Consider the following 18,937-nt stretch of genomic DNA (forward strand, 5'->3'; position numbering starts at 1 on the left):
AATAAATGGAAAGCAGAAATAATAACCATAAAATAAGGCCCAAAACTATGAAAACGAAAGAGTAGTGTAAACATAACACTGACCACTAGCATTTTAAGACTAAATCTTATCAGCCTAACCTTGCACTGGTAGACTAAATGAACTCAACTACCTCCTAAACTACAATCTTAATGCTCGACCTCCACAGCTTCCTATCGAGTTCCATGTCCTCAGAGATCTGAAGCCTCGCCATATCACGCCTGATCAGCTTACCCCAATACTTCTTAGGTCGTCTTATACCTCTCCTCGTACCCACCAACGCCAACCATTCGCACCTCCTTACCGGGGTATCCAAGTTCCTCTTCTGTACGTGCTCGAACCATCTGAGCCTCGCTTCCCGCATCTTGTCATCCATAGGAGCCACGCCCACCTTCTCTTGAATATCTTCATTCCTAATCTTATCCATCCTAGTGTGCCCGCACATCCACCTCAACATCCTCATTTCTACTACCCTCATCTTCTGAGTATGTGAGTTCTTAACTGACCAATACTCAGCCCCATACAACATAGTCGGCCTAACCACCGCTCTATAAAACTTACCTTTGAGTAGCGGAGGCAATTTCCTGTCACATAGGACTCCAGATGCTAAACTCCATTTCATCCATCCCACCTATATACAGTGTGTGACAACCTTATTGATCTCCCCTTACCCCTAGATAATCGACCCAAAGTACTTGAAACTGCCTCTCTTAACAATGACCTGCGATCCAAGCCTCATGTCCATGCACGCTTTCCTCGGCTCAGCATTGACTTGCACTCAAGATACTCCATCTTCGTCCTACTCAACTTGAAACCCTTAGACTCAAGGGTCTGTCTCCAAACCTCCAGCCTCTCGTTAATGCCACTCCGTATTTCGTCAGTCATAAAAGTGTCATCAGCGAATAACATACACCATGGAACTTCTCCTTGAACATGGTGTGTTAGTGCGTCCATCATCAGAGCAAACAAGAATGGGCTGAGCGCAGATCCTTGGTGTAACACCATAATAATCGAAAAATGCTCAGAGTCTTCTCCCACTATCCTAACCTGAGTCTCAGCTCCAACATACATGTCCTTAATCGCCCTAATGTAAGCACACACCTTTAGCCTCCAGGCATCTCTAAAGAACCTCTCTAGGAACCTTGTCATACACTTTCTCCAGATCAATAAACACCATGCGCAAATCCTTCTTCCTATCCCTATACTGTTCCACCAACCACCTAATAAGGTGGATAGCTTCCATAGTAGAATGACTCGGCATGAAATCGAACTGGTTGTCTGATACAGACATTGTCCTCCTCACCCTCGCTTCTACTACCCTCTCCCAAACATTCATGGTGTGACTCAATAATTTGATACCCCTATAGTTGTTGCAACCTGGATGTCACCTTTGTTCTTGTACAACAGAACCACCGTACTCCACCTCCACTCGTCTAGCATCCTCTTCGTCCTGAAAATAACATTAAACAATGCAGTCAACCACTCCAAGCCTGCTCTACCCATACACCTCCAAAATTTTATCGGAATCTCGCCAGTCCCGGTAGCTCTGCCCCTACTCATCTTATGCATATCCCCCACGACCTCCCCAACCTTCTTAGTAATAGGAAAATGTTATTGGACAATATAGAGCAAATCTCTACATCCCATGCATAACCCTGGATCACTTGTGGGGATTTTAATGAAATCACTTCTACCACAGATAAATTCGGTGGAACCCCTATTAATAATAATCTTGCTAATGTGCTACTACATTGCCTCCAAAATATCAACATGGTTGATCTAGGCTTCACTGACTCAAGATTCACCTGGTCAAACCTAAGAAGCACTGGGAAAAATTTAATTCTAGAAAGATTAGTCTGCTTCTAGGCAAACCCCTCGTGGTTTAGTATGCACCTCGACTCTACGATCAATCATCTCCCTAGAACACATTCAGACCATTGTCCTCTCTATTAAGTCTCTCAAAAATAGCTAGGCCCAATAATTTATTTAGTCTAGAAACTATGTGGTTCAGCCATCCAGATTTTATATCATTAATCATCACTAGCATCAGTACTCCTTATATCACTGTGCATTAATTAATTTTACCGAATATGTCAAGGAGTGGAATAAGACTACTTTGTGCAACATTTTCTAAACAAAAAAAGTCCTCCTTGCCAGACTAGCGGGCCTCCAAAAAATGGACCCCACCACAAAATATTTCTTCTACCAAAACCTAGAAAACAACATGTGTGACCAATATAATGTATTATTAAAAACGAAGAAGATTTTTGAAAACTAAAATCTCGAGTTCTCTGGCTAAATGAGGGCGACACTAACACTAAATTCTTTTACGCTTCTACTATCCAATGAAGAAGAAAAATAGAATTCTGGGCTTAAATGACTTCATAGGTAACTGGACCTACGATCACAATGAAATTGCATCCATTATCCTGAACCACTACAATGCTATTTACTCAACTGAGCTTACTTCCAGCACTAATGAAACACACAATCACTATGAATATGCTCTGTCACAAGAGGATAGGTCACATCTATCCAGGATAATTATTGAAATAGAAGTCAACCACGTGATTAGATCTTTCAAACCCCTTAAAGACCCTGGACAAGATGGTCTTCATCCAATTTTCTTTCAAAAGCACTGGAATGCCACTAAAAGTGTTGTCCTGCAAACTTGCAAAGATGCCTTTGAATCTGCTACCATACCAGGTGATCTAAATACCACCTTTATCACTCTCATCCCAAAAGTCAAGAACCCTGAGCACATTTCTCAATACAGGCCTATAAGTCTTTGCAACACCGTCAATAAAACCATTACTAAAATAATAGTGAATAGGATCCGCCCTTTCCTGAAATACCTAATTAGTCCCAATCGTACAGTTTCCTACCAGGTAGAACGGAAGCCGATAATGCCATCACAGTGCAATAAGCAATCCACTCCATCAAATGCATGGCGGGCCGTATGGGCAACATGATGCTCAAACTAGACCTCAAAAAAGCCTTTGACAGACTTGAATGGTCTTTCATCCGCAAATCTCTCCATAACTTAGGATTCCCTACAAAGCTTATCAACCTAATCATGAATTGTATCTCTTCCTCTACCATCTCCATCATGATTAATGGAAAATCAACAAAATTCTTTGAATCGTCGAGAGATATACGCAAAGGAGACCCCCTCTTTCCATACATCTTCATCATTTGAATGCAGTCTCTATCTCAGCAAATTGACCAAGCAACAACCAATGGAGACTAGACGCCAGTTAAGATTAGTAGATCTGGACCATCAATCTTGCACCTACTTTTTGTAGACAGCCTTATATTATTCTCACGAGCTGACCATTATTACACTAGCACTATTATAAATATTTTCAACAATCTTCACAGCCAGTCGGGACAAAAAATTAATTTCTCCAAATTCAAAGTATTCTTCTAAAGAAATGTGCCCATCAACACTCAAGATTATTTGACTAGAGTACTAAATATTTGTAAATCCAATAATTTTGGAAATACCTTGGCTTCCACCTAACAAATAACTTTCCAAAAGGAAAGGATTACCAATTCATAATGGATAAAATGAACAATAAACTTTTCGGTTGGAAAGCAAAAACTATCAACATGGCAGGAAAAATTACTCTGTTACACTCAGTATTAGCCATTATATCTAACTACTCCATGCAAAGCAACCTATTACCAACATCTACTAGAAATCACATCGGCCGTATCCAAAGAAATTTTCTGTGGGATTGAACCCCGAAAAAAAAATCCACCTTGCCAGCTTAGAGACTATAACCACTCCCAAATCACTAGGAGGACTAGGTTTATATAAAATTGTTGATAAAAACTATGCTACGCTAGCAGGGTTACTTTGGCGATTCCGTAAGAGTGCAAACTCCTTATGAGCCAAAATACTTCAAGAAAAATATGTTCAACATAGACATACAAGAACATACCAGGCCAAGCTAATTGATTCAAAGATATGAAAAAGTATGACCAAATCCACTGCCCTCTTCCAAATAGAGCTCTCCTAGAACATAAGGGATGGATCAACCGTCAACCCCTGGAATGACAACTGGCTCCCAAACAATAGTTGTCTATGCCACACGATCCAGGGCCCCTTACAACATATGGAGAAACAACTAACAGTATCATCAATCATCTCAAACCACTTGTGGTTTTTAGGAAGATTATTCGTATCCCTACATCCTACCATTGTTCAATTAATAAACCGCACTATCATCCCATTCTCCACCAATAAGCCTGACCAACCTTTATGGAACCAAACATCCCTTGGTAATTTTACTACAAAAGCAACATATATGCTACAACTCCAGATCACCAACCAATTGCTATCACTCACACATGTCACTTATTCTTGGTTTTGGCACTTCAATTGCTTGAACAAATACAAATTCTTCTTGTGGTTGCTTCTGCACCACAAACTCCCTACTAGAGACTTTCTATACCAGAGAAAAATACTTCAACCACACTTTTGTCAATTATGCCCAAATAGTGTAGAAGACATAAATCACATCTTCTTTGGATGCAAGCACTCCTACCATTTATGGGCTTTATTCAACTTACGCATACCCCAAACACACAACCTTGCCAACTGGATAAAGGGGAGCTCCTCAAAAAACACTGCTATCCAAACACCAAATGCCTCCTTCACAGCATCATACTCCACCACAATGCCATTCATCTTCTAGAACATTTAGATCAATAGAAATTCAAATCTCTTTAACCTAATCTCAGTCCCTACATGCAGAAAAAAAAATCATGCTTCAAGTAGCAGAATACCTCTCACTCACTCAGGCCACAACATCTCCAAAACCACCGCTGCAATCCCAGTAAAATGGTTACCACCACCAACTAGTCAATATAAGCTCAACGGTGATGGTGCTTATGATCCAACTCACCAAACCACTGGACTGAGGAAATAATTAGAGACCACAATGTCACATGGATTGTGGGCTTTACGTAGAAAATGACTGCAAATTCTACAATATATGCAGAGTTGCTTGTACTACTTACTGGACTGGAACTATCTTTCACAAAAAATCTCTTCCCAATTATAGTAAAAATAGATTCACAGTTTTCTTCTTGATGCAGTTGGATCAGAGACTATAAACCATATTTATAGAGAAGACACTCTGTGCTGACGCTCTAGCAAAGTATGGGTGTACCATGCAATCAAAAACGATGGAGGAAGACAGCATAACCTACTGGGAACTCCACCGGCCTTTGTTTTACATGCTTTCAATAAAGACATATTGGGGACAATCGCTATGCGGTCTACCCCTATGTTATGTAATAATAATACCTAGACCTCTTAATTTCTTTAATATAAATTATTCCTTTCCTTAGAAAAAAATAAATATTACTTGATTAAATGATCTCCTATGCTCAATTACTACTTGAATAGAAAAAAACAACTTTATAAATTATACATATTCTATATTTTATTTGTCGACCTCTAGTGTTATATTTTATCAATCTTCGCATCTTCACGGGGAATTTATTCCCCATGTCCATGTCGAAAATAGGGGTAGTCATTACACCATCCATCCAGATCGCTACTTATGCGACAAGGAATATAATTTTTCTATCTTAGGTTAAAAAGGATTATATAGAACCAAAAAGACTTAAATTGTATTAGGTAAACAAAACTAGTTATGACTATGGGTCTATGACGGAATTAAAAATTGGATTTAATGGAAACTGAGAAACCATTAGAAATGAGAATCTAAAGAGCGACTCGAACCTAATTATTGATCTTCATGCATGTTGAAACTAGATTACTGAGTAGAAAAGATCGAGATTATTCTTTTTTTGCAATTTCTTATATTTATTTGATGAAATTTTAAATCTACATCTATTTTTTCAATTTCAAAAGAATAAGAGATTTGGAGAATACGTCTCTAAGGTTGATCGATACTTATGCTCTCTAAACTCAATTTAAATCCCACAATGATTTCTTGATTAATTCAATTCAATTTAAAAAGGAAGACAGACTACCTTAATGATTTATTTTTACCCCTTTGAATACAAAAAGTAAAAACAGTGTATTTGGAACAATTATTTGTAGAATCCTGAAAGTCATCACAGGATAAGAGTGTAACCACAGTGAAGAACAATAACAAAAAGACACAATATAAGTTTAACTTTAACACAAGGCGGAACTTCTCCCCACTGCTCTGAAACTCCAGCAAATCGTAGATTATCTCCAGGATGAAACAGTACAGATTGGACTTCATCGGGATAGTAATGAAGCATCGTCGCTACGCCACCCTTCGTACCCAAGCTTTATTCGACAAACTCTGTTGGTGGTACGTAAAGACGTTCCTACAATCGTGGGAATTCCTCCTCCGCATTATCAAGACATATGTCATGACCTATTAAGAAGAAGCAACAGCTGGGATTCGAAATGGCAAATGAGAATAGGCAATAACAAAAAATGGGAAAGGGAGTAACAGAAATTTGAATGAACGGCTAGGATTAGATTAGGCATTATTGAACTCCAAGGGCTACTATTTGGCGACGTTAGCTGAAGGGTTGTTATAATCAACTTCAACAGAGTGGAGAAGGCATCGTTCATCAGGGTATTTTCCTTCTCTCTCTTCGATTTCTCTCTTCTCTCTTCTCTCTTATCTCTTCTCTCTCTCTTTCTTCTTCCTAACATCTCTTCTTCTTCTCTTCTCTTCTTCAAGAATCCGCAGCCATGGAGTCTAGTTAGGGAGTAGTTAATTTTCATTCAGCTTTGTAATCGTTTTTTTTTTCTTATCAATATAAATAGAAAATTTCCCCAAAAATCATTCTATTTATATTATTGTTTTTTATTTCCTTATTTCAATTGAGTTCATTACAATTGGTATCAGACCCTCGATTCTACAACTGTGAAGGGGGTGATGGTTGAAGGAACTAGGTTAAAGGTTATTGATAATAAACTAGTTAGACACAAGGAGGTTCTAAATGAGGTTATGACCACTCAAGAGGAACTTCGCAACACTCAAAATGGAATACAGGGCACACTGGAACTGATCCTAGAGCGACTGACTAATCTAGAAAGGGTTCCACAAAGAGCACAAGAGGAGAGACCTCAAGGTGATGATCTACTACCTATACCAGGTCAGGAAATAAGGCAACATCGACCTCCAGTAGTACAAGCTCCTGCGCCTAAATAAGAGCTACCTTACTTTTAAGGTCATGAGCCTAAAGGATGGATTAGGAAGTTTGAGAGGTACTTTAATTTGTATAGAACTCCAGATAACTTGAAGGTGGAAGCAACTGCTCTCTATTTGAATGGATTGGCAAATATTTGGTACGACTCCTTAGTACTAAGTAAAGGTGAAGTAAGCTGGACTGAATTCAAAGAAGAATTGCTGATTCAATTTGGGAAGGAATTAATGGGAAGTAGAGGAATTCAACAAGTTAAGCCAAACTGGGATAGTGGATGAATTTCTGGGTAAGTTTGAGGACTTGAAAGCCCAAATGCTGATAAGGAATCCTAACTTGGATGAGTCACACTTCATATCCAGTTTCATTGGGGCTCTGAAGGAAGAGATTAGGTTTGGGGTGAAGCTATTTAAACCTACAACTCTACGATTTGCTGTGGAACAAGCTAGGTTGCAGGATAAGGCCATAGAAGCTTCTCTCAAGCGTACTAAAGTAGTAGCCAAAACCTCTTTAATAACTGGCAACCCTAGTAGTACCAAAGCTCCTGTTGCAACTACAGTTAAGCCAAATTCATTTAGGCTTAGTCCTAAGGTATATGAGTATAGGAAGAGTAACTATTTGTGTTACAAATGTGGTAAGAAGTATACTCAAGGCCATCAATGCAAGAAGAAGCAACTGAATAACATGATAGGGACAAGAAAAGTTCCTACTAAAACTGGTGAGATAAAGGAAGAACAAAGCTCTGCAGGGTTGATCATTGAAGGAGAAGTGGAACAAGAGGTCATAGAGGCAGTATGTTTGAATGGCCTATCAGGTGCTAACAAAGGAGTCAATACCATACTGGTGTGGGGTACCATAGGGAACAGGAAACTAACAGTGTTGATTGATTCTGGGAGTACTCACAGTTTCATTGATGCCACCACAGTTAAGAAGTCAGGGTACCAAGCCCAACCCTTTCCACCAGTGAGAGTGATAGTAGTTGATGGAAACTATGTTATGTGCACTTCGATTTGTACGAGTTATCAGTGGAAAATGCAAAACAGACCCTTCCAAGAGAACTTACTGATTATTCTACTTGGGGGTTGTGACATGGTGATGGGAAATGACTGGATGAAGAAGCATAATCCAACCAAATTCGACCATGAGAAGATGTGTGCTACCATTAGTAAGAAGGGCAACAAGCTAATATTGCAGGGCATTACTGAGGAAGGGAAGTTGACTATGATCACCAGTGGAGCAATGGGCAAAATGCTAAGAAAAGGTCAGGCTCTGATAACTCACCTATTCATGATGAGTGCTGTTAAAGCAGAAGAGCAAGACCCAATTGGAGAGGCTATTGAGGAGGTACTGCAATAATACTCAGATGTATTTGCTGAGCCTAAGGCCTTGCCTCCTGTCAGGACCTTAGACCATACCATACCCTTGAAACTTGGGGCTATGCCAGTCAGTTTGAGGCCTTATAGATACAACTATTACCAGAAGAGGAATTAGAAAGACAGGTCAAGGAGATGCTTACTAATGGCACCATACAGCATAGTCAATCACCCTTCTCTTTACCAGCCTTACTTGTCAAGAAGAAAGATGGAACTTGGAGGTTTTGTGTAGACTATAGAGGACTGAATGACATTACAATAAAGGATAAATACCAAATATCCACTGTGGATGATCTATTGGATCAGCTGAGTGGGTCTGTGATGTTTTCCAAAGTAGATTTGAGGGTCGGTTACCATCAGATTAGAATGAAGGTGGACGATGTGTACAAGACAGCATTCAGAACTCACATGGGCCACTATGAGTTCAAGGTGATGCCATTTGGGCTAACAAATGCCCCAGCCACCTTCCAAGCCTTGATGAACCAGGTTTTTCAACCTTTCATTCAAAAATTTGTATTAGTTTTCTTTGATGACATACTTATATACAACTTATCTGAGAGGTAACATGCAACTCATTTGAGTGCAGTTTTTGATACTTTAAGGAAACAGTCCTTATTTGCTAAAAGGTCTAAGTGTTCTTTTGGTCAGTCCAAAGTTGAATATTTGGGGCATATTATAACTGTAAAAGGAGTATCAACTGATCCTTCCAAAATCAAGGCCATGGTTGAGTGGCCTAAGCCCAACTCCGTGAGAGCTTTGAGGGGATTCTTAGGATTGATGGGGTATTATAGGAAGTATGTTGCCAAATATGGCATCATTTGTAGACCGTCGACTGACTTATTAAGAAAGGAAGCCTTTAAGTGGAATGAGGAAGCAGACTTAGCCTTTGAAAAGTTGAAAAGAGCTATGACTTCTACACCTGTGCTGGCACTACCTGACTACAACAAATAGTTCATAGTAGAGACTAATGCTAGCCAAATGGGCATTGGGGCTGTACTGATGTAGGAAGGTAGACCAATAGCTTACTTTAGCAAGGTCTTGGCTCCAAGACACAGAGGTAAATCCATCTATGAAAAGGAGTATCTGGCTCTGCTGAATGCAGTGGAAAAGTGGAGACATTATTTACAGTACAAATATTTTGTGGTGAGAACTGACCATCACAGCTTGAAATACCTCCTAGAACAAAGGGTGACTACTCCTATACAGCAAAAGGGACTGACCAAATTGCTTGGATTAGACTATGAGGTGCAGTATAAGAAGGGAGCTGAAAATAGGGTAGCTTATTCCCTTTCTAGACAACAGGAAGATTCAGAAGTTCAAAGGAACCAACTCCAAGGAGCATTGCAGTCCATCAGTATATCAGTTCTTCTATGGGTTCAAGAAATAACACACAGCTATGAAGGGGACCCTAAAGCTACAGAAATCATTAGCCAAATGGTTGTAACTCAACAAGGACCCAGCATATGGCACTACACTGCCAACATACTCAGGAAGAAAGGGAAAATTTATATTGGTGCCAATGGTGGGCTCAGAACTCAGTTGATATCCACCTTTTATGATTCTCCTGTAGTTTGACACTCAGGGCAGCTTGAAACTCTCAAAAGACTATCACAAATATTTTATTGTCATGGGATGAAATAGATGGTTATTGATCATGTGGCTAGTTGTGATGTTTGACTCAAGAGCAAAGATGATCACATGGCCTACCCTGGGTTGTTGCAGCCCCTACCAATCCCTAACCAGGCTTGGAGCCACATCAGTATGGACTTCATAGAAGGGTTACCCAAATCCAAGAACAAAGAAGTTATCCTTGTAGTGGTTGATAGATTGACAAAGTATGCACACTTCATAGCACTTACTCATCCTTACACAGCAGTATTTGTAGTTGAGGTGTTTTGGAAGAAAATACATTGCTTACATGGTATTCCAGAGTCTATAGTGATAGACAGAGATAAGGTATTCCTATGTCACTTTTGGCAAGCCTTATTTAAACTCCTTGGGACTCAGCTTCATTACAACACTACCTATCACCCTTAGAGTGATGGCCAAACTGAAAGGGTCAATAGGTGTCTGGAGAACTATCTCAGGTGTATGACTGCTAATAGGCCAACTCAGTGGAAACAATGGCTAACTGCTGCACAATAAAGGTATAACACCAATTTCAACACCAGCTTACAATGTACCCCCTTTGAAGCAGTATACGAATACTCACCCACACAGTTGTCATTGGGCCCCTTATTGGAGACTGTGATACCAGCTGCTGAAGATACAGTGACGCATAGACAACAGATGCAACAGCTGTTAAAGGACAACCTCACTAAAGCACAAGAGATGATGAAATACTATGCTGACAAAAGGAGAACAAATAGGGAGTTTCAAGTTGGGGATTTGGTCTATTTGAAATTGCAACCTTATAGACAAACATCTCTAGCATTGAGAAGAAACTTGAAGCTGAGCTCTAAGTACTATGGACCCTACAAGATCCTGGCAAGAATTGGCAAAGTGTCTTACAAACTTGATCTTCCTCCTGAATCTAAGGTCCACCCTGTGTTTCATGTATCTTTGCTCAAGAAGAAGGTGGGCGATAGAGTAGTAGTGCAGACCACACTACCACTCACTGGCGAGGATGGTAAGTTCCTGGTGAAACCAGTGGCAATCTTGCAGAGGCAGCTTATTAAGAGGGACAACTCTGTCGTGGTAAGGGTACTGGGGCAGTGGTCAAATCTCCCTCCAGAAGATGCCACTTGGGAGGACTATCACTACATCAAGGCAAGGTTTCCAGAATTTAATTCCAATCCTTGAGGGCAAGGATTGTTTGAAGGGGGAGAGTATGTCATGACCTATTAAGAAGAAGCAGTAGCTGGGATTCGAAATGGAAAATGAGAATAGGCAATAACAGAAAATAGGAAAGGGGGTAATAGAAATTTGAATGAACGACTAGGATTATATTAGGCATTAATGAACTCCAAAGGCTACGATTTGGCCACGTCAGCTGAAGGGTTGTTATAACCAACTTCAATAGAGTGGAGAAGGCATCGTTCATGAGGGTATTTTCCTTCTCTCTCTCTTCGATTTCTCTATTCTCTCTTCTCACTCTCTTTCTTCTTCCTAACATCTCTTCTTCTTCTTCTCTTCTCTTCTTCAGGAATCCGCATCTATGGAGTCTAGTTAGGGAGTAATTAATTTTCATTCAGGTTTGTAATCATTTTTTTTCTTATCAATATAATAGAAAATTGCCCCAAAAATCATTCTATTTCGATTATTTTTGTTTGTTTCCTTATTTCAATTGAGTTCATTACACCATACGCGATATCAGCAGGAGTGAGAGAAAAGCAATGCGAATATGGTGCCAAAGCATATGTTTCCTGTTGGTTTTATGACCTCTGTGTATCTAACCGCAAAGCCATCCAGCAAGTCTCCGGCACAGCATTTGTTCAACACTACCACACCCCTGCAGCCCACATATCTGATAAATATGATGTATTCTGTTGGTTTTTTTATGTATTTAATACATAAAAGAGGGTGAATGGGAAATGGAGGGAAATAAAATTTTTGAGTGAAATTTTAAGTTTCTCCACTTGGCAAATGGACATTGTCCCATATTGGAGGAGGAAGAGGTTTTTATGGGTATATAAGCAATTGCTCTTCTTCTAGCTCTTAAAGAGTTGAGAAGAAGGCAAGCCTCGCGACGTCATCGTCATCGCTCGCTTGGCTCGACTTCGGCTTCGACTTCAGATTCGGATTTGGATTTGGTCCAAATGATCGATTGATTCATTAACTTTTTGGACCAAATTTATTTGTTAATAGTAAAATATTAACAGAAATGTTATTAATTTTTTTTAACAACAGAATATTAATATTAAAATAAATATTAATATTAAATTCTTCAATCCGTTTTTTTGTTTTGGTAACAGAAAATTAACTACCCTCTTCAATTTTCCCTCTTTATTTTCCCTCTTTATTGTTGAGTAAATAGTCATTTATGTAATGACATTTATGTTGTGGCCGTTTTGCATAAACAGTCATTTTGAAGAGTTGCACCTCTTCAGATTTCAGCCCAACTTTGGTTATAAATACAAGGCTATTCTGCTCAGAATTTCAGTACGATTTTCTGAGTTTCTCCTCCTTCTCCTGCATACTTTTAGCATCAAACAAAGCAACAGTAAGTGTGATTTGCTATCGAACTTTGTGTTCGCTGAAACACTGGGGTTTGAAGTACCACTACACCAATGTGTATTTCGTTCTATCATGAGAGGAAATAATCCATAACCTTGGGTACTAGGAGCGGATTAAAAATCCTTAAGGAAACACTGTGAATTCAGTGAGCTTGAATTAGTTTTCTGTTATTTATGGTTATGTTCATTTCTGTTTATGTTCATTTCCGTTTATGTCCATTTCTATTTCCAGAATTATTTTACAAATACGTTTTAGTAACACATTCTTGGTTCATTTGAATGGGATTATTCGCCCTACTCGTATCAGACTAGCACTAGAAGACACCATGTGGATTCCTCTGATTTCATCAAACATGAACATCACCGCCGCTAGTCCATTTGGAATTGATCAGAACAACTGGGATCTTAACGAAAGTCTCGCCTTTTCTCTGCTTGATAAAATGCAGCAATCAAATTCGAATTGGAAAGTTGAAACCCTTGTCTCCGACAGTACTCTAGGTAGACCTGCGTGGCTATTAGATTGGCATGGTGAAGGCAGAGATGCGAAAGCATTTTCTTGGTTCCCTAAAGAGAGCAACTACTCTACAATTGACCTCATTGCAGCCCACATCATTGGTGAGGCTTGTACACCAAGCCTCGGCCCATGTGACGTTGATGATTGGCAATACTATCCAACTATTCTTAAGCCTGCTGAAGTTAATCTCGAAATGTATCAGTGCAAGACTGATCGCCGCTTCTTCGGTTCATCTGAATACCGCACTTACGAAGAAGGCGAAATAGAAACAACTTGGATAGGATTAACATCGGCCAAGGATGGAGCCCAGAAACGTCCTCGACAGGAGACGTCTGAGCCCCAAGAAACAGTGATCGAAATCGATGTCAGTGCATCCTCCTCCTCCTCCTCCTCCTCCTCTGGCTCTCAATCTTATACCCTCGAGCAATATGCTCTGCTTAAGAAGCTAGCTAGATTTAGGATTATAGATTGGACGTATCATAGCACCGTTGTCTTCGATTTGAACAACCAAGCACAGTATGCTGCAATGCGCCGTTTCTGTATGCGTTAGTTTCATGTAACTTTTTCTGACTTTTACTCTATCATGTGATGAAAAAGTTATTTTTGAGACGGTAGAAAGGTTATTTGCGTGAGTTATTTAGTCGAGTTTTCTCTTTCACATAAACTGCATTCAATAGGATAGGTAGTCGAAGCCACGCATGGCAGAGAATCGGGATTGCTTTATTTCCATTTTCTCTGCTCCCTCGGGTAGGGGTAAGGTGTGCATACACACTACCCTCCCAGACTCCACTTGTGTAATTTTACTGGGTTGTTGTTGTTGTTGTTGTATATTACCGTATCAATTAGATGCAATATGTTGTCTCTGGAGAATATATCTCATCTTAGCTTATTTTCTTCCTTTTCAATTTCTAATAATATAATGACGCAGAATACGGAACTGTTTGGTAGTATAATTTTGCTGCTGCAGCTTGCTTAATGCATATAGCATAATACCTTTACCTTCTCAATTAGTGTTTTCGTTTTTCTAATGCTTGTGAAAATATACTGGAGGTGCAGGAAAAATTTCAATTGGCTTTATTAAAAAACCAAAAAATAAGAAGGAACACCTTTTCCGGGACCGGTTATGGTACTTCTTTGATATGGAGCATGTTGATTGTTTCCTTTGTGATATAATGCTGATACATAACTGACAGTTTGAGCATGCTTGTTAAGAATAATTGCTTCAAGTTAAATTAGCATAGAGGTTGAAGCTTAATACTCCTGTGTTGTATCAAAATGTGGGTTATGTTTCAGAATTTGATGACTTGACTAGTAACTAAGCTGGACCTACCTATGTAACCCTCTTTATGTGCTACATCAGAAACTAAAGAGATTGTGCAAGACATTCAATACCTGGTCGAGGATGGCCTTTGGAGCTATCTGTGAAGAGCCTAAAAGGCTTGAAGCTATCATAACTAACCTGGAAGAATCATCGATCACCGATAATAACATGGATAATAGCATGAATCTTTCAAGAGGTAGAGCTGAGTTCACCGAATTCTTGAAGTTGCAGGACAATGATTTAAGGTAAAAAATCTAGGGTAAAATGGCTTGGAGAGGGAGACGCCAATACTGCTCACTTCCATGGAGTGTGCTTAAAGACAGAAGGAAAAGACTTTCTGTTCAGAAAATTAAAGATGCTGATGGCTAGAGGATGGAAGGAACTAATGAGGTAGGTGATGATGCAGATTAAGTTTTACAAACAACTGTTTAAGGCTGAGACTACTTCTGAGGACAGCTCTACACAAAGTGAGTGGTAAGAGGGACTGTGACTGAGGAAGATAATGCAGAAATCAATGCCTTACATCCTCTCTAGGAAGTCAAGGACAGTGTGTTCTCAATTGACCCTGAGAGTGCTCCTAGCCCTGATGGTCTCAATGGAAAATTTTACCTATCAGCCTAGACTATTATTGTTGAAGATCTGCATAAAGTTGTGGTTTCTTTCTTCCAGGGGCCCCTCTGCCCAAATTCTTCAGTCATACTTGTATTATCTTATTGCCTAAAATTGACTCCCCTCAGGAGTTTTCTGATTTTAGACCTATTAGCCTCCTGCAATGTCTAGCAAGATAAGTGATAAACTCTAGAATCAGTAAGGTACTGCCTAAGATTATCAGCCAATATCATAATGGTTTTTGTCGAAGGGAAGAGCTATTTCTGACAACATCCTTCTAGCTCAAGAAATAATTGATGACATAGGGAAGCCTATGAGGGGTGAAAAATGTAGTTATTAAGCTTGGCATGTCCAACTTATGATAAGAGCGTCTTGGCCTTTCCTTTGCTATATGTTAAGGCAGATTGGCTTCTCAAAATATTGGATTGAATTGATCTACAGATTTATCTAACAACTGCTGTTCCCTCATTCAGTATAGGGTTTTAAGGTAAGGGGATCCCCTCTCACCTTCTTTGTCTGTCCTTACTGCTGAGCTTCTGACCCAAATGTTAAATGCCCTTCATGACAACAGAAACTACAAAGGTTTCTTCATGTCCAATCAAGGGCCTAAGGACACCCATTTAGTCTTTGTTGATGACACAATCATTTTTATTAACATGAAAAAAGATTCACTTCAACTCATATTGAACACTCTGGCTACATATGAGAGTGTCTCTGGTCAGCTGATAAACAGAAACAAGAGCTGCTACACTATGGCTCCCAACTCTCCCCAGGCGACTACCAAAAAAGTGGGAAGATATTAGGTATGAGATTTGAGAGTTTGCCCATGAAATATTTGAGCTGCCTCCTATACTTTGGCAGAAGGAAGCTGACTTATTTCTCTAAAATGGGTAGTAAAATCATCAACAAAATCAAGGGCTGGCAAAGCCTTTAGAGCTAAATGGTGGTGGAAAATCAGAACTACTAACTCACTTTGGTCCCAATTCCTTATGGCAAAATACTGCAGAGGTGCATCCAGTCAATTCCCAGTGAAAAGCTGGTCAAAAGCTATGTGTGAAATGAGAAACAAAGTGGAAGATAACATTTGGTGGAGGGTTAGTAAAAGTAATATAAGCTTTTGGTTTGACAATTGGACTGGACAAAGTCCTCTTTACAATAAGATGGGTGACATCACCAAACTCTATAAAAGAGATGGTAACAAAGCTTCATCTTAGTATCTCCCTAGTGAATGAGGATAGTCAATATTGGACTTGTACAAACTCTAGAAAATTCATGTCTCTCTGCATGGAATGTGTTCATATAGAAGAAAAAAGTTTCACAATTTGATTCCAGAATTTGACAAAAAGATAATTCCATTCAAGATGGCCTTTTTTTGCATGAAAAGCTACCATAACAGGCTCTCTACAGATGATAGAGTATCAAGACTGGGCATTAACCTTGTGTCCAGATATTGTTGCTTCACAGGAGCAGGTATGAATCCTGACATAAGATCAATTGATAATTTATTTTACTCTAGAATTCTTGCAATACAGGTATGGCATTGCTAGCAGAATGGGAATTCAATACAAGAATATCACCTTAAGGATCCTTCTCTTTAACTGCTGGAAAATTCCATTAGCTAAATATGTCGTGAATATAATGCCTCTTATAATTATATGGGAACTTTGGAGATCTTGGTGCAGCTCTAAATATGAAAATGAAGCCTTAGCCATCAATAGATCCATAGCATTGATCACCTTTACATTTGCCAACTTACAAGATCACACTTTGCTAGACTTGTTGTTCCTGGAAATTGGGATGACTTAAGCGGACTTATGGATCTCAAGATGACAAAAAATTTACTATCTTAGTAAAATGAATCAAGCTTGCACTTCTGTTTATCAAGTTGAACATTAATGGATCATACATTAATGAAATCTATGGAGGAGGAATTGTCAGGGATGATGCTGGAAGGTACATTATGGCCTTAATCCTACCAATGATACAAGGCACAGGCAATTGGGCTGAAGCATCTTTCGTTTGTTTTGTCTTAAATGATGCATCTAGGAGGGATATAACCTTGTCATTGGAGAGACTGATTCACTCATATTGCAAAATTATATCAAGAAGATTTGGCACTTGATAAATGATGAAAAATACATATTTTCGTGTGTACTGTTATCTCATAACTTGTGTGATTGCGGGAGGTTACATGAGTTTTTATAGTGAATTATACTCATTATATGTATTCTTATGTGTGGAAGCGAGTCGGATGGAATGTGGATGCAAAAGAAGTGTACTCAATGCAAATTGAGAGTGATGAAGTAAAGAAAGAAATATGTGGATAGCTTGTGCAAGTTCATGCAAAGCACGAAAGTAAACGAGCTAAGGAGGATCTCTTATGCAAAAACAGCGAAGCAAATGTATAAAGCACGAACGGGTGCACGAAGAAGAAGAGAGTTGATGAGCTCATGCACCCTCATGCGATGCGAGGGAGTACACAAGCTATGCTGAGTAGTCCAAATTAAAGTTGGAGTATCCTAATTTGCCCCATAAAAACCCTATACCATATAAATACTTTCTCGAACCATTTTTATGGGTTACACAATACCTAAGGAGGCAGAGGAACTACCTGTGGAGGAAGGAGACGTTAGGAGAGAAGACGAAAGATTCAAGAACGATTTTTTCCTTTCTTCTTCCTATTTTCCGTTGTTGGTTATGAATATTAGTACTTTATTTTTTCATACTATTATAAATAACTAAATTTCTCATCAAGGATTTTGATGGAACTAATTATTGGATGTATTCTTGACCGTGTTTCTCTATAATTGAGACGTTTTATTATATATCTGTTCAACTATATTGTGCTTCTTGTTAATTGAATGGTCATCGACTAAATGTGCCTATTTATTATGTGTTGTTCGAGAGAGAATGAATATTTAGGTAGTTGTTGAACAACGTCACTCCCTAGGTATATGAGAGATCAATACAACGGATTTAAAAGTGGGATTAGAGTTAACGAAATTTTGGCGTGATTATAGTGAGCTATGAGAAATTGCCAACTAGAGTTGTTCAAGAGAATACGTCTAGTAAATTATTGTAATTTCTTGAGAGAATTGCAGTAAGTTGAGTGCACATGATCATTATAGAATAAATCAACCCAATTATAGATAACTCTAGGACTCTTTAATCTCGTCTCCAACACTTAGTATCTTTAATTGATAATGTTTAGTGTTTTCATATTTGTTAGTTAATTAGTTAAAAATAAAATATTAATCTTTAATTCTCTGTGGGATTCGACTCCGGGCTCTAAAATCAGATTATATTTGTAGCGACTGTTTATCCTTTTCAGGACTAGAGTTGGATATTATCAGCACACTCCTTAGAGGAGAGATAATATAGTAAGAGAGATAAGAAAGTTGATAGACACTAATGAATTCATTACAAGACATTGCTTCCGAGAAGCCAACCAAGTTGTTGATAACCTGGCATCCTTAAGCCATACCACTAACGGTGTGCATCTACAACAATTTTGATACACTGCCTGGACAAGTTAAAGGTCTGATGAATACAGATAGATGGCAATTGCCATCCTTCGGAGTCAAGAAGAGAGCATTGTGTTCTCACTTTCGAGCCACCTTGAAGTACTAGCTTTATTGCCACTTTTATTTTGCAGATTTTGAAATATATGTACTCAATATATTAGCGTGGTTGACCCAGATTATCAAAGTTCACAAGAAGGCCAGGCCTAGCCGTCTTCTTCAAATGTAATTCTCCT

At 39.0% G+C, this 18,937-nt stretch overlaps 2 protein-coding genes across 2 annotated transcripts; one reads left to right on the forward strand and one right to left on the reverse strand.

Moving 5' to 3' along the window:
* Positions 1–753: 753 nt before the first annotated feature.
* Positions 754–1,089, reverse strand: LOC138870564 (uncharacterized). The gene has a single exon (XM_070148383.1). It carries the CDS (start codon positions 1,087–1,089, stop codon positions 754–756), a length of 336 nt encoding a protein of 111 aa, XP_070004484.1.
* Positions 1,090–7,503: 6,414 nt separating this feature from the next.
* Positions 7,504–10,136, forward strand: LOC138870565 (uncharacterized). The gene is made up of 4 exons (XM_070148384.1): positions 7,504–8,532; positions 8,652–9,047; positions 9,210–9,482; positions 9,567–10,136. The coding sequence occupies exons 1-4, from the start codon at positions 7,504–7,506 to the stop codon at positions 10,134–10,136; spliced, it is 2,268 nt and encodes a 755-aa protein (XP_070004485.1).
* The last annotated feature ends 8,801 nt before the right edge of the window (positions 10,137–18,937 follow it).

This window comes from Nicotiana sylvestris, chromosome 6 (genome assembly GCF_000393655.2).
Source record: "Nicotiana sylvestris chromosome 6, ASM39365v2, whole genome shotgun sequence".
Taxonomy (NCBI): Eukaryota; Viridiplantae; Streptophyta; class Magnoliopsida; order Solanales; family Solanaceae; genus Nicotiana; species Nicotiana sylvestris.

Bases quoted from the DNA above. Each gene is read 5' to 3' on its own strand.
- LOC138870565 (XM_070148384.1), top strand. From the start codon at position 7,504: ATGCTGATAAGGAATCCTAACTTGGATGAGTCACACTTCATATCCAGT. The intron at 9,048-9,209 runs GTTTTTCAACCT...TCTTTTGGTCAG, and splicing joins TCCAAGCCTTGATGAACCAG to TCCAAAGTTGAATATTTGGG. The intron at 9,483-9,566 runs GTGCTGGCACTA...GTACTGATGTAG, and splicing joins GAGCTATGACTTCTACACCT to GAAGGTAGACCAATAGCTTA.
- LOC138870564 (XM_070148383.1), bottom strand. From the start codon at position 1,089: ATGTATGTTGGAGCTGAGACTCAGGTTAGGATAGTGGGAGAAGACTCT.